This window comes from Polistes dominula, unplaced genomic scaffold (assembly GCF_049000335.1).
Source record: "Polistes dominula isolate Pdom_NZ unplaced genomic scaffold, Pdom_raw_medaka contig_21, whole genome shotgun sequence".
In the NCBI taxonomy this organism is placed as follows: domain Eukaryota; kingdom Metazoa; phylum Arthropoda; class Insecta; order Hymenoptera; family Vespidae; genus Polistes; species Polistes dominula.
In genome coordinates, this window is record NW_028301061.1 from 3,692,039 (window position 1) to 3,709,635 (window position 17,597).

General features: G+C 25.5%; 1 protein-coding gene across 7 annotated transcripts in view; it reads left to right on the plus strand.

Annotated features, from left to right (window-relative positions):
- Window positions 1–1,946: 1,946 nt before the first annotated feature.
- Window positions 1,947–17,597, plus strand: part of LOC107065353 (venom dipeptidyl peptidase 4) — a 28,661-nt gene continuing 13,010 nt past the window's right edge. The window contains exons 1-9 of one of the 7 annotated variants that reach the window (XM_015318961.2): window positions 1,947–2,220; window positions 4,121–4,958; window positions 5,266–5,436; window positions 10,040–10,103; window positions 12,084–12,328; window positions 13,536–13,610; window positions 14,239–14,291; window positions 14,986–15,185; window positions 16,048–16,217. In XM_015318961.2, coding sequence (XP_015174447.2) covers window positions 5,434–5,436; window positions 10,040–10,103; window positions 12,084–12,328; window positions 13,536–13,610; window positions 14,239–14,291; window positions 14,986–15,185; window positions 16,048–16,217 — 810 coding nt within the window. In that variant the 5' untranslated portion in view covers window positions 1,947–2,220; window positions 4,121–4,958; window positions 5,266–5,433. Of the gene's footprint in view, window positions 2,221–4,120; window positions 5,437–10,039; window positions 10,104–12,083; window positions 12,329–13,535; window positions 13,611–14,238; window positions 14,292–14,985; window positions 15,186–16,047; window positions 16,218–17,597 lie in introns of all 7 variants that reach the window. The other 6 variants (XM_015318959.2, XM_089176130.1, XM_015318960.2 and 3 more) reach the window with 6 other exon arrangements.

Genomic DNA, 17,597 nt, shown 5'->3' on the forward strand with positions numbered 1-17,597 from the left:
TGGATCGAATAAAGCAATCCGCGCGTACTCGTTGACTCTCTGTCAGCGGTTGTACACTACGTTCTGCTACCAAAGGGGGTGGCTTTTTCACCCTCTCTCTTTTTCCTTTATCTCTCTCTCTCTCTCTCTCTCTCTCTCTCTCTCACTCACTCTTCTTGTTTCACGCAAGCGAGTGGTTCCTCTACTCGTTGCAACGTGAATACCTGCTTATATCTGTTCATGGTCGATCGATAGTAAAACGCGACCACGAAAGGGTGCTTGCTCGTAATCCGTATATTCGCTTTTCGAACCATCTCTTTGTATACGTTCCAACGATTTCACCAACCGATAACTTCAACTGGCCTTCTGTGTTAAGGGGTTGAGATCTTTAGAAATGATCTTACTTACAATCTTACAATTAATCTTACCATATCTCATGCTTATTTTTTACTTTAAATTTAATACGCTTGTAATTGATTTGTTATTTTAATTATTATTATTATTATTATTAACATTATATAATTATTTATTCAATAGTATTGATTAAATATTACAGATTTATGATTGAATCGTTTTGTACGAAAATATTGTGATTTATTGTTTGTTTGTTTTTTTTTATTTGAAAAAATGAAATTATTATTCCTTGCTTATAGTTTAATTCGAATTTTTTTTTGATAGGGTAAAGTTATTGTTATGTTTCTTGATTATGATTATTGTTATTATTAGTATCCTTGTTTGATCTAATGCTTCTCATTTTCAAGCTACGGCCATCTTGTGGTAAGTAAGATAAACTAAACGTAGCAAACGAAGGCAGTAAACGGGTTGCCTGCCGCCAGGCGTAAGGCCTATCGGTAACACGTTTCAGATGATCATTTTTGATAGCTCGATTTATGATGACAAGATGGCAGTAGTACCTTTTTTCATTCATTTTATTGTCATTAGATTCATATACGGAATTACGTATATTTTTATTTTATTTTTGAATAGATTTCATATATCTTTTTTTTAAATAAAAACAAACCTATATATATATTCGTTACATAAAATCTATTTTTAAAATTAATAAAATTTATTAATACAATTTGAAGAAAAACATATATTCTTTTTAAAGCTTTCAATACTTCTATTGTTATATGTAAAAAAAAAAAACAATTGATTAAATAATATTTTTGTAAACATTATTATTTTTTATTTCAACTTGTTTCACCGTAAATTAGAAACTAAAACTAATAAGAATGCAGATAATTATAATGCTCTGTATGATTCATAATCGATGGAAAATTAGGTTCGTTGAATTAACATGCATACAAGAAGCTTTGCCAAATGGGGATGGATCGAGTGAATTAACAACCCATAACGAATATTATTTGTACAGCAATACCATTTTTAATCATGTCAGCAATCTTCCGAAGTAACGAACCATTTTTGTTTACTTTTGGTTATTGAGTTAAGTGTATATATACGTATATATTCCTGTTTAGTTTGTTTAAAATCTTCCCCTTAAATTTACGTACAAATTTGAAGTAAAATTTTGACTTTTTCCTTTTTTTTTATAGACAATTATTAATATATTTGATTTCTTTAATAAAATAGGATTACAATGATCAATAATTCAGTTATATCATTATCATTATCATTGTAGTCTATGATTTATTGATTATAATTAACAGATTGAGTAATGCGTTTGACCGAGATCTTTTCTCTGCTGACTTTCAATTGTACTTGCGGAAGGTTCAAATCTCTGACAACGTGAACAACGATACGACAAGAGAATGATAATAATGATCGGTGATAATAGTTTCAACGATGACAGCAGAAATGAAACGGTTGATGCTGCTGCTGCTGCTGTGTTTCATGCCCCCTCCCCCTCATTCTCATCCTTATTCTTTCTAACATTCATTCTTGTCGTCACGTGTCACAGATAAACATGCAACACAAGGAAGGGTCAGTAAGTTGCGAATCAGTTCATGGATAGAATTTATAGTGCTAAGGTCGACATTTTTTTCTTCATTCTCTTCTTCATAAGAAGATATTTTTTCATATTTTATATTGTAGTTTTATTAGTAAAAGAATAAAAGTGAACGGGGCAAATTAGATAAAAGTGTTGTCTCTAACATGCTTGTTTTCTTCGATATATTCTAAGTTTGTATCATTTATAAAAGCATAATATTGATGAATCAACGGTTATGTAAAAAAACAGATTTATCAAGGAGAAAAAGTTTGATTAATGTTATTTCAAATGTAAGATTAAGATTCATTTGTTAGATATTAAAATAATGTATTTTTGTTTTATCAAACATTCGATGTATTCTTTTTTTTTTTTATAATTTATTAATTTGTGTCAAGAGATTACGAATATTGTTTCGTTAATTATTTTAGTTAAATGAAAAAAGTAATATTATCAATGAGATTGATTTTTTTATTCATTCATTTATGTATATATAAAAGAAAAAGAAAATATGACAAATTCTAGACATGAATATTAATAATACTTAAAGTTTATTTGGTTTTAACTCTAAAAAAATTAAAATATTTTAAAACGTAATAAAAAAAAATAGAAAAAATACAAATTGTTTTTAATAATTTTTTTTTCTTTATACGAATAGGAAAGTCATATGATGCAAATTTATTTTTTGAGCTTTGAATATTCGGAGAAAAATCACAGTCAAATAAATATTTTGATAAATATGGAACTATGCATATATTTTTCTTTCTTCTTAGTTTCACGATGATAATATTTATTAAAAATTCAAAGACTTGCAATAAAAGATTTATTTATTTATTATTATTATTTTAATAAAAAATATTATAAAATTTATTTAATTAAAAGACATTTCTATCATTTGGTAATAAAAAAAGGCTAAGAGTATTGAGAAATACAATATATAAATTTATAATTTTAATATAATAGAAGATATATATTTAAATTTGTTTAAAAACTAATTACATCACACAAGGAGATAGAAAATTAATTAAATGTTAATATGTAACAATATATATATATATCATAAGATATCTCACTCATTCGCAAACAAATCAAATTTACAAACAAATCATTTTGATAGATTTAATAACAAACGAGATATTTTTTCTAATTATCTCGTTTGAGATAAAAACAAAAAGAAAATAAAACATAAAAATAAACTGTATATTTAAAATAATATGTCAAATTTTAATTCGATAAAAATAATATCTGATAATTCGAGATAGATTGGATAATTGATTTTGTCAAATTAAATGTACGAGATAAGGAATAACATGAACGATTAATAACCTTAACGCTGACGATGAAGATAATTAAGAAAATTAAGCGAATTGGATATAAGAATCGATAATAATTATTATTATTTCTATTTCAATGTCCTTTCACGTAAAACTTTATTTGGCATAACCATGAGAATAATAAGACCACTTCGGTTTCAGTTCGTGTCGTCATGTGACAATCGTAAAATCACGATGATAACCATGAACGATCGTAGAGTTTCGTCATAACGACTATACGTCTGTCCGTCGGATAGAAACTTAACCGTTGACCCTGAATGAACTCATCGGGAAATGTAGATTCCAATAGAATTTGCTTATTTTCTTTTTTTTTAATTCTTTTCCCATATTTTTTTTCTATTTTATTTTTCAAACAAAACACGCACGTATACATACAAAAATAAAACCATATCGTTGAAATTAAATATGCTAAGAACTATATTAGGTTGAATCAAAAATTCATAATCTTATTGTGTTGAAAGTTTACTTCAAAACTGCGTAATGAATTATTTTTGGAAATATTAATAAACAAAAAAAATAAACACACGAACTTTTGATTCACTCTTATAACTAACGAAAAATCAGTCTTATAAGCTTAATTATTTTGTATAGTTTATATACAGGGGTTTTCATCTAACTATATCATCCTAAATCATTTATTTCATAAAAGAAAAAAGCCGGGGGGAGAAAATATTCTGTTCGAAGTCACCAATATGGTGATGGGCCGAATTTTTTATTCAATGTCATTTCTTTTCGAGATTTCACGATCATATTTATTTTAAATGATATTGCATATTTTCATTGCAACAATCTTATAGTTTATAAAAAAAAAAACGAATTCTGACATTTTTTTATCATACGAAATAATTGAAATTTAAAGGTGGTTTAGGTTAGGTGAAAGATCCATTGTTTATGAATGTTCAACGTTTTCTACGAATATGTTAACGTTTATTTATTATTAATTTAAAGTGATAATTGTCAATAACATTATATCATCGTTAAAGTGATAATTCAAAAAAAATTGAATGTGAGAAATGTGTCGGAAGAGTATTCGAGGAAGGAGAAATTGTGTGTTTGTTATCTTTTAAGATAACAAAAGATTCCCCTCGTCACATTCGAAGATTACATTCGTGTAATGACAAGAAATAAATGTGTTAGGAGTCATGGTCAATGATCAAATAATTAAATAAATAATTCGTATCGTTGTTGGTTGACGCATAAAAAGTTCTTACAGAAAAACAATTATTTTTCAAGGAAAAAAAAAAGAAAAAAACAACAAAAAAACAAAATAAAGAATAAAGACAAAAGGAAAAAGAAAACCAAAATACCGGAAACAAAATTATTATCATCATTTGTATTAATACCACAACTACGTTGATGATGTCGGATCGTTGAATGTTAATTTAAAAAACCAAAAGAACAACGTTTGATAATAAAAATATTTAAAAATCACGAATGAAAGTTGTAAACTTTTAAAATCAAAGATGACAATGTTTAGAAACTTATCAAAAGTGAATGTGGTTTATAAAAGATAAGATTATTGTGTTATACATTTTTGTTGTTGCTGTTGTTGCTTATTTGAAAAGAATCTGTTTAGTGGAAAAAGAAACAATAGGGAAGTTCAAAAGAAGAACAAAACGATAGTTTATAGTGTATATTGTCTACGATTTGACCAATCGAAACTTGACTATGAACGGACTTCATAGAAGAACGAAAGAGTAAGTGTAAAAAAATTGAGGGAGGTGGTGAAAGAGGAGGAGGAGGAGGAGAAGAAAAAGTAGAAAGAGTGGGAGAAATAAGAGAAAGAACGAGTGTGGGTTATCTTATATTACGTATACTTTCTTATACGTACACATTTATTCAAAAAAACACATATACGTATACGAATATATGTATGTTCAGATGAACATAAGGAAATGTAAGAATAGAGAGTGGGATTAAGAAGAAAGAAAAAAAAGAAAGAAGGAGACATATAATATATATATATAAAATGTATATATATATTTAAAAAAAGTTTTATCGAAGTAGGTGGGAGCATACAAGGAGAACACAAACACGTCCGGAAAATACTTAATCGATCAGTCTTCCTCCAACGTTCTTCTGGGATCCGTTGGAACGTCGACTTTTTCGATCATTGTCGAATAGGATCCCACACAACCAAAACATTCGTGGTATCCCTCATCCCTTAAAAACATGGTATGTATACACTATATATATATAAAGTTGTTTGTCCGATATATTTTGTACTAATATAAAAAAAAATATGTATTTCCATATTTAGAAAATTACCACGAACTTTTTGGGAAACCAATAGAAATGTAATTCATTTTTATTTTTTATTTTTATAACATTCTAATCGATTTTCAAATACAAATTTTTAATACAATATTTTTATATTTCGATATATATATATATAATTAGTTAATAAACTATAATTTCACATTTTATTTCAAATTAATCGGTGTACAAATATTTTCTAAACCCACTGTACATATTTAAATATTTATAATTTATATACAATTTAATATTTAAATATAATTGTATAGTTTATTATTTAATTATTATTATTTACTTGTATAATTTAAATTATACAATTAATTATTTTTTTAATTATATAATTTAATATTTAAATATTATATATATATATATAGATATATAGATATATATAACACTTCTAATACATTTAATACTGTATTTTTACGTGATATTGTAATATCACTTTATGAAGTAAACAATTTGTAGTTTTTATATATTATTGAAATAGAAAATATATTACGTAACGTAAAACATACTTTGGAAAAATAGTATTTTTGATAAATAAAAAAAATATTTTTTTTCTGAAAAGATATTAATTCTATTAGGATCAATAATTAATCAGTAAAAATCATTTTTCAAATCGGTGTATTTCAATAATTTGAAAATAACAAAAAAAAACAAAACAATTTTAACTAAACATACACATATATATATATAAAAATGATTAGTTTTATAATAAAATAGATTCCGATTAGTTTCTGGACTTTTCCCACTAGAGATTATGACAATTTTGTTATTAATATTCTAGTTGCGTTTCTTGTTTTGTCAATAAAATAATCTCAATTAAAAAGTACGACCACGAATGACACGTGTACAATCCATTTTGCATATTACCAATACACGGAACCACGAATAATAATAATAATAATAATAATCATAATAATAACAACTTCGTTCATAAAAATAAAAAAGTATTGAACTTTTTTCATTATCGCGGAAGTCACGTTGAGTTACGATACGTTTATTAACTCGTTGTTATCTTTATTAAGATAGTGATGTACCATGCTTCAAATTATTATTTGTAAAATGTTAATTATGTAGGTTTGTGTGTATACATATATAATATGTCATATAACGATTAATTACAAATTAAATAGTCATAAATCTAATTAATATCTTGAAAAAGATGAGATAAATAAAAAAAAAAAACTTATCTGTATTCAGAGAAAAATCATTGCTTTTCTAATATATTTTGTTATTTGCATAATTCTTAACACGTTTTAAATTATTTAAAGTCAAATTTCAAATATTTAGTTATCAACAAAATTTGTATTTTTTATTTAATATATGATAAAAATTAAAAAAAATTAAACATCAATTTATCCAAATTTTATGAATAATGAAATTTATTAAAAATAGTATAATCATTTTTCTAATGATTTCACGTGTGATAACCATAATAATTTTTAAATTATCGATCCAATGCAATAAATTTGAATATTATTATTTTAGATTGTAAACGGTACTATTTAAAAAAAAAAAAAAAGAAAAAAATATAGGTTAGAAATAATTTGTCATATAATTATATTATGCGATTATTTTTGTTACGTTTCTGTTTTCCCACCAAGCACGCGTTTGAACGTTTATAGTTGTTTACGAGCCGATATTTTCGTGAGAAATTTCTCAATATGTGGAAGAACAAAATTTCTTTGGACGTTCAAAGGGTAATAACACAATCGAATTAAATGAATTTCGAGTAATATCATTTAAACAAATAACTTCACGTTCGTGTATCTCATCGATTTTTCGATACTCATGATCGTTTCCTGTTCATGAAACGACCATTACTTCGTTGGTTGGTTCAAAAGTAAGAATTGGAATCGATCGATGGAAGAAACGCAAAAGGGAATTCTTTCGTTTCTTGGCTGAGTTTTACATCCGCGAAACTATTTGAGGATTTGAAAGTATCTGTACCTTATATTTCTTTCTCTCTCTTTTTACCTCTTTCTTTCTCTATTTTATACTTTGAACTTGTAGAGAATCTCTATCGAAGTCTGGAAAAATTCCTGCAGATACGAGAAGAAAAAAGAAAGATAATAAGAGAAAGAGAGAGAGAGAGAGAGAGAGAAAAGGAAAAAAAATACTCTTTTAATAATAAATCACATTTCCATTCTAAACCTGGTAAGAGAGATGAGGTAGAAAATTCTTTTTCATAAAAATGAAAAGAATGGATACCGTTGTTCCTTAACTCGGTATAATTTTATAATTCATGAACGTTTATAGAAACTTTAACGACGAAATATTATTTAACCGGTTAATCGTTAATACCTTTGATTGATAATTTATTTAAAAATTACAAGATATTTTAGTTTGGTTTTTACAAAATAATTCATTTATATCATCTATTGGCTTTTTACGATCGTCTCGTTTTATTTCGAAAAATTTGTGAATAAGATGCAGATGAAATACAGTGGGGGGGGAGGGGGATATTAGAAATGATTTTAGAATTTATGAAAGTTTATATAAATTATACTGACAAAATATTAGGTTGATTAATTATTAATGTTTGTTATTTGTAATTTATTAAAAATTCGAAGAATTTGTGTTTTTTTTTTTTTTTAATTAAAATTGATTGATTTTTATTTACTGACTTTAATAATCGGTTTATTTTACTTCTAAAGATTTTTGGATAAGATGCAAATAGAATACAATGGGAATGAATATAATCATAGTTGAGTATATTGGAGTGTCCTTGAAATAGTTACCATGAGATTCACTCTAGCTTGTTCTTCGAATAGGATTCAATGTTAAACATTTCAAGGATATAAGGGATACTTTATGTATGATGGTAATTATAACACTGGACTTATACAATTAGTCAGAAAATTGAAAACATTGATCTTATGATTTATTATCTAATACGAATTAATTGTAATATAAAGTATTATGATGATAGAAAAATTAGAGGAGTGATTTTTATGAAACAAATTAGAAAAATTGATTTTATGATTTATTTTATAATACAATTATTTATATTATTTTATTGACTTTCATCAGTCCACTGTTATAATTTCCAGTACATACATTTTTGTAATTTTTCAGCTTCATCGTACGTGTACTTTTTTTTCTTGCTTCTTCATTTTTTTGTATAGATATAAATATTTATGCGTTAACACACGTGTGTGTATAAATTTGATGAATACTTTTAAGCATAGGTATTACACGTTTTGAAGAGAAATTGATTATTTTATAATTTGTAAAGGTTAAACTTTGTTTTAAGTTTTTGCACATATAATTTTATAAAACATGATTTACATAATCTATTATTTTTCCAACTAGTTTATTTTGAATAAAAATTTGAAATTAAATAATTTCCATACTTCAGATACATTTACAAATTTTGTATTCCTAAAGTGTGTGTTCCCATTGACCTAAATAAATTGTAATCCCAAGGTACAATATTTAACGAATATGCAAGGTATGATGAAACCTTTTAATCAAGCCTTAAAATTTTCTTCACGAGTCATTCTCTTCAAATGAAACCTTGAACAGTGTCACGATGAAAAATGTTTATTTAAAAAAAAAAATTAAACTTTCTATATATAATAATTGATAATTTATAATAAAAATATTTTTATTATAAAAATTGAGATCAAACAAAGTGCATATAAGCAAACAATAAATCAAAACAAATTTAATTTCTAATAATATTAAAAATTGAGATCACAAAGTGCATATAAGACTCAAACAATAAATTAAAACAAATTTAACTTTTAATAATAATGTATCATTTTTATTATAAAAATTGAGATCACAAAGTGCATATAAGATTCAAACAATAAATGAAAAAAACTGATAAATAAAATAATGGATTTGTTATACTACGATATATTATCATACATTGTATATCCGATGCAAATATATGCAAACGTATGTAAATAAATCTAAGAAAAATCAGAAAATGAAGTAAAACCTTCGAAAGTCTCCGGTTTCGTGATATTTCCCTTGTCAGACCCGACGTCGTACGTGGTGCCTCGATAAAAAAGTTTACGAGCGCAGTTAGAAGTTGGCACGACGACAGTAATTTCATAGCTTTTAGTGCTTTTTAGGCTTGTTCTCGAGTATGGAATTATTGTCGTTGGGCCAAAGCGACCTCGTGGAATTCCGTACGGTTCCATTGCCAAAAGTTTTCTGTCACGTAGACGTCGTCCCTTTTTCCCTTTTATTTCTTTCTTTTCTTTTCTTTTATTCTTTTTTTTTTTTTTCTTTAGTTTTCTTTTCTTGCTTCCTTTCTTCTTATCCACCTCGTTCGAAAATTTTCTTCCACCTTCTGTTTCGTTCTGTACGTTCGTTCTTTCGAAAAAGGGCGAAATGGATTTAGGTTACTTTACGTATTTCTTCCAATTTCTTGGCTTAACAAATAACGAGAAAAAAGAAAAAGAAAAAGAGAAAGAGAATAATGCTTGAAAGTTCGTGGTTTGGATTTAGATACGTAATTTTTTAAAATCCTTAACATTTTCTTTAATCGTGAAATTTTTTTCAGATTTCACTAAGGAGTTTTGTATTCCTTAACGGATTCATCTTTGTCTTATTGACAGGAAGAACAGGTAAATCTTTTAGATCAATTAACATATCATATTTCAAATCAAATAGAATATATGATTAAATATTCTATTTGATATATTAGAAATAAAAATATTCAATAGAATAGAATGAAGAGAACATGTTCATTTCGAATATTTAATAGAATCTTATTAATACTATTACATTGTTCATTGATTAATAAAAAAGGTTCTTACTTTTATTTCAATTCTCACTTATATTATCTAGAAGAAAAAAAAAATTTAATTAACACGCTTTCGTAGAATCGTTCGAAATCGAAAATCTTATCTTCATAAAAAAAATATTTTTTATTTTTTTTATTTCAATTGGCACACTTCTTTTTTTTTTTATTATTTGAAAAAATTTAATTCACACACTTTCGTAGAGAATTTTTCGAATCGAAAATTTTATCATCTCATCTCATTTCCCTATAGCACGTTCAACTCGAGCATCACTCTAAATCGTAGAACTTGAAGAAGATATTGAATTAGGAATGAAAATAAAAGATAAGAAGTAAAAAACTAAAAAAAAAAATAAAAAAATTTTCACTCGATAGGATCGATAAAGCATTACGTTCTTATCCAGCATTACTATGAAAAGTCATAAATCAAAATGAATATGACCGTATTAACCGTACTTTATCTCGATCATTTTTAATAAATAAATATTTTCAAAATTGTTCTATACTCTTGGTAAGAACTCTGAGAAGACCGTATTAACCGTACTTTATCTCGATCATTTTTAATAAATAAATATTTTCAAAATTGTTCCATACTCTTGGTAAGAACTCTGAGAACAACTATAATAATTAAATCACAATTCCGAGAGTTCATTACCACATACAACGGTGACAAATGTATCAACAAAAAAGGTAACGGTGTTCTATTACGCAAAAGTAACACCTTGTTAAAGTGGTCATTTAAAAGTCCCAACTCTTAAATACATAAAACGAATTGTGGTTAACTTTTTAATAAAATTATCCTCAGAACAAATTGCAAAGTGCATTTTAGTTGAACCCACGACGAACGACCGTCCGTCCAGTTTGTCTAACTTTTTCATGTATATTCGAAAACGTAGAGAAGATAAATCGTGTTACGAAAGGTTAAATCGTTAAATTAGCAATTAGAAAACATAATAGTCGAATAATATCAATTATTATAAAAAAAATTTAATATAAATATACAGATACTAATAATTATCGTTTAAGTGTCGAAAAATTGAACAGACAAATTTTTTTTCTCATTTATTTTATATTACAATTATAATATTATAATATAAAATAATAATAAAATAATATAATAATATTACATATATTTAGAAAAGGGTCCCATAAGTTTTTCCCTTTTTTCTTATGTGAAATAAATATACGATAATTATTGTGGTTGATTTATTGTGTAGAATTATTCATAGTGTCGCACGTAAGAAACTTATGGGTCATCCTAATATAATATTTATATTATTATGTAATATAAATACCCTAATATAATATTTTATATTATTAGAGAGGTAATTAATAATATAAAACGTCCGATTAATTCTGATTACTTTCAATTCAAAATTGTATATTTCATACTGAATGATTTAATACATACTAAACAATAAGTTTAATTGCAATTTTTCTTTCAATGTTTTGATTCAACCCATTACCATAAATATACATATTGGATAGAATTAAAAACACATTGAATGCTATTGGAATTATTCGTGATTGGCATTTAGTTTGTTCGTTGCGCTGCGTGGGTCATCGGTGATCCCCCAATAATAACAGGCTTTAATTAATCTAATATTTTAATATAGTATAATATTTTATAATATTTTAATATAATATATATTTAATAATAATATATATAATAAATTAAATATATATATTTAATTATTTATATATTTATAAACGTGTAATAACAAATTTGTGTTTATGTCACAGGCATGTTTTACATTAAAAATTATCAAAAAGTTGATAGATATTATTATATTTACATTAATAGTGAGCTATGTCCTCGATAAGGATAACTTGGACAGGGTGGTATTTAGGACTCAGGATGATTCGAACTTTCCAAAAAGGCCTTTCCAACTTGAGGAGACTTACACTGCCGATTATCTACCACGTAACTTCAACGGTACTTGGACATCAGATACCACGTTAATTTATATATCCGAAACTGTAGGAGAAATTCTTCAATTTGACGTTGTCAAGCAACAATCTACTGTGATCATCGATGTATCAATTTTTGTAAGAAATACTTTCTTTTTTTATTAATATTATTATATTGACCCTTATCGGTTATTCAGGTTTTTATATCCATGATTTTCATTATAATAAGTTATAAGTTAATTTTGGTAAATATGCAACTAAATTGTTCAGTATTATAGGAATAATTTATTATGTATAAGATATATTATTTATCTTTTTTCTTGGAGGAATACTACAAATGTATGAAATTATTAATCAATTGCTAATAACATATTTTTATTTGTAAGTCACTTCTCATGTGACTTACGACCGATAAGGGTTAACATTAGAATTATTAAAACTAATGAAAATATTTAGTTAAAGTAAATTGAGTCTTTTTAGTAATTTTCTATCAGTTAAAAATATTTTTTTTTAATATAAATATTTCATGTCATGAGAGTAAAGAAATGTAATTCGAAAAATTTATTTTATAATATTTATTACAAAAAATTGTAATATAAAATTAACGATGAAATGTATTTTTTTTTCTTTAATATTTTGACTTATACTAATTCATTGTTATAATTATTGGCATATATAATATTTTATTTATTCTTAATTAATAATTAATCAAAATTCAAGAATAGCTAGGATGCTATATGTCTTAGTTTCCAAATATATAGTAAATAATACAGTAAGTTATATTATGAGATGTATATTTTTGTTGTCGTCATAGCAAGTAGTAATAATATATGTATTAAAAATGATGGTAGTAAAAAATGTCTATAAAATATAATATTATATAACCACTATAATTAATTTTAGATAAAAATGATATTGTGTGGTCAGAATAATAATGATATTAATAGAAATGAAAAAAGTGTGGACGGCTAACGTAACATAAAAAATTTTATTTTTCTCATATTTTATCAAACACCAAATATTTTGATTGGTCTAATAGAAATAAATGTACAAGGATTATCGGTAGTTCTAATGTTTAATATCACTGCACGATTTGAACAGTTTATCAATAGAGTACATATTTTTAGATAAGCTTAACAAATATTAGTTACGATTTATCATTCGTATATTTTAAATATAGATAGAGTTTCCATTTTTCGATATTGAATTATTACTGTATTTTCGCAATTGCGTAAACTGTTCTTAAAAAAAAAAAAAAAAGGAATACAAATATTAATATAACTCTTATCACTGTAACAAAGTAATAATTTGTTCTTAAATGGATATTGAATATTTTTTGTTCAAGGACGATTATTTAGTAGAAAGTTACTTATTATCACCGACCGGACGATTTCTTCTTATCGGATACGATCTTCAAAAAGTAAGCATCAACATTTCTTTATCTTTTTCATTTAATATTGGTTTAGGATAAAAGTTTCTTCGTATTTTATTGCAAAACTTAAAACAAAAGTTTTGTTCATATTTTCTCTATCATGTCTCCTCTCTTCAAATGGTTTTAAAATTGTTTTCTGCTTTATATTTAGTTCCTTTTAGATCTATAAATTGTCAAAGTGCCGATCTTGCTTCAATTTTTTCATGATTTCATCAATATTTCCAGTGATTGATCAACCGAAGTCAGATGCATCTTTGACATCAATTTTTTTTCAGATCGAAAACGTTTGAATCAGAATTGTGTCATTCTTGCTGATACCGCATCATGTTCAAAAACATTACAAATATTTTTAACACAATTTTCGTTGTATTTTTACCTTTTTTGTTATACAATTTCCAAAATATATCGAATTTCTTATTTATTTTTTTTTCATTTTCAAGACTCAATAAATTTAGATCGAATAAACAAATGTTACAACTTTTTTTCTTGATTATTATAGCCAAAGTTATGCTATTTGAAATTCATTAATATTGAAAATTCGAAGAAACTTTTTCCTTAAATCTAATTAATTACAAATAGATTTAATTAGAAGTTTTCTAGAATTTTTATATTTTAGGGATTCAGATATTCGACCTTCATGAGATATGTTATTTATGATACTGAACTTGGGTATGTAAAATATTACCATTACCTGTTCTTTTTTTTTATTATAATTATTAAAGATGATAATCTTCTCGAATATCAAAAAGCTTATCTCAAAGAGGAAAAATAGATAATTTTATTAGAAAATAAAATATGAGTTTTTTCTATATATAATACGATATCATTTAGAAAGAAAATAATATAAAAATATATAATATATATACTGTTATATAGTAATTTATATATATTTTATATATTTATAATTATATATATATAAACATATATTCTTATATATTTATTCTTTTTTTTATTTATTTTTATATATATATATATATATATTATATAGTACAAACATAATACAACATAATATAATATAATAACATAAATATACAATATAATAAATTAATATATTATAATATAATATATGTATAAGTATTAAAATTATTATTAATATAATATTAAATATGTATATAAATTTTATTGTTTGCAGTATAGAAAGTAAATTATATTAGTTAGTTTTTTATTTTATCAGATATTTTCTAAATCAAATACAGATAAAAATACTTTATCAACAGATCAAATAATTACTATTAATACTTGAACTTATCAATCGATATTGAAATTATTTTAAACACAAAGATTTATTTCCATTTTCTATTTAACAAGTTCATTCATACTAATTGATTTATTTTATTATTTTTATTTTATTTTTATTTTTTAGACAATATGATAAAATTGGCAATGGAATGCATATCGCTCTTGTCAGATGGGCACCACTAACAGACGATTTGATATATATCCTCGACAATAATATTTATTATAAACGTTTCTCTAAAAACGGTTTTAATGATGTACAAAGAGTGACGGACGATGGCATTGCCGGGATCATTTATAATGGTGTGGCTGATTGGGTTTACGAAGGTAACAGTGATTAATGTATTATTCATTAAACCAAAACATCACTATCCTCAATTATAAATTATTCAACGAGTGCATTGCTCATTATTATACCTAAACGTTTATGCATAAACGAAAATATTTCACGTGTTTTACTTTATTTTTAAATTTATTATTTTAAGAATATCAATCGATAGAATATAATTTAAAAAAATCTCGTTTACAATTTTTCTGTCAGGAAAATCTTAAATTTTTTTTTCTTTTGAAAGCATTTTTAATCAATCTGTTTTCATTTTTGTTCCATATAATATTAGAAATAATTATAATAAATATTAAAGGTATGTATAAATATATTTATATATTTTTGTTACTTAATGATATTAAGAAAATATTGTTACACGGAACATCTGCTATTTAAAGTTAAATTAATTTTAAAATTAACCAAAGTTCGATTATAATTTTTTTTATTTGAAAATTATTTATTTTGTTCGTTTGTTTGAGAATATCTTTAATCCTTTTGGTTAAAAATATTTTTTATTATTATCCTATTTTTTATATTTTAGTGATAAATATTACTACGTATAAATATATTTATATATTTTTGTTCGTTAACAATAATAATAAATTATTGTTACAGAAAAAGTATTACATAGAACACCTGCTATTTAAAGTTAAATTAATTTTTTAGATTCAGAAAATACGTTTACAATTTTTTCATCCGCAAAAATAATTATTTTCTTATTTTTTTGAACATATTTTTAATCAATCTATTTTCATTTTTATTCTATATATATATAATAACAAATATTATAATGACTATGTATAAATATATTTATATATTCTTGATTCACTAGTAATAATTATGAATAATAAATTATTGTTACAGAGGAAGTGTTACATGGATCATCTGCCATTTGGTTTTCTCCAGATGGTAATAGGTTAGCATACGCAACATTCGATGACAGAAAAGTCCATGAAATCTTGTATCTTCATTACGGAGAACCCGGCAGCCTCGGCGACCAATATCCCACGGAAGTGAAGATTAAGTACCCCAAGGTGAAGCTCGATTTGCGTTATCGTTCGACATTATTCAATTCACTCAAATCATTGTCGACCAAAATACTAACTAACTGACATTTATTCTTCACATACTTGTCCATTTTTATCATCTTTTCTTACTTTTCATTCTTTAATTATAAAGTTTGTTAGAAATTTTGCATGCCAGTGTATCATATTTTTTTCTTTTCTACTTAAACGTTTCGTAAGTTATCAGAAATTCTACTCTTAAAATAATTAAAACGTTACATTAGTTTGCTTTAGGAGTCAATTTGACTGAAACTATTTCTTCGTTACTCGATTAACTAACGTCAACTTCATGCACGATTTTTCTTTCTGTAAATCTAACTGCACGGGTTTAAACTTTCAATCAGTTTACTACAAAAAAAAAAAAGGTATTTTTAATTATTTTTTTTCGAAAAATATAAAGTTGTCGAGATATTCAAAGCCAGATATTGCCTGAAGTCGAATAGATTCTGCGTAAAATTAATTATTCAATACGAAGGTGTGCTGTAAACTAACAAAAGTTAACAAAATTACTGATACAGCCCTTTTCTCTTCAAACTTTTGATTATAATCTTTTTTGTATATTTAATAATTATTATACGCAAAAATATTAATAGATAGTACTAAAGATCTGGGACTGCAAATAAGCGCGGAAACAACCAAATATATGGTAACCGATAGAGTTCAGAATAGGCCTAGTACTGGAACTTTGGTCGTCCGGGATAAAACTTTTGAGCAGGTCAGCAACTTTAGGTATTTCGGATCGATCATAAACCAGACGAACGAAATTAACGAAGAGCCTAAGAAAAGAATCAATCTAGGCAATTTATGTTTCTATTTGGTTAACAAATTACACAGCTTGCGGTTGCTGTCTAGGCGATTAAAAATCAGGATATACAGGACAATCATCCTGCCGGTAAGTTCTTTATGGTAGCGAATCGTGGTCACTCACGTTACGGGACGAAAAGAAATTTAGGGTTTTCGAAAACAAAGTTCTTCGTAAAATCTTTGGTGCAAAACGCGATGAGGAAACGGGCGAATGGAGAAAACTCCATAACGTTGAAGTACATCGATTGTACAACAAACCGGACATTATCAACGTCGTAAAATCACGCCGATTAAGATGGGCTGGTCACGTGGCGCGCTTGGGGGAGGATCAAACGGCGCACAAAATATTGGTCGGTATACCAAACGGGAAAAGACCGCTAGGTAGACCGAGACGTAGATGGGAGGATAATATTAGAAGGGACCTGAAAGAAATAGAATACGAAGACCGCGAATGGAAGGATCGCGCTCAGGGATGGGAAAAATGGCGAGATTTGGTATTTGCGGCAATAAACTTTCGAGTTCCTAATGCCAGTTAATAATAATAAT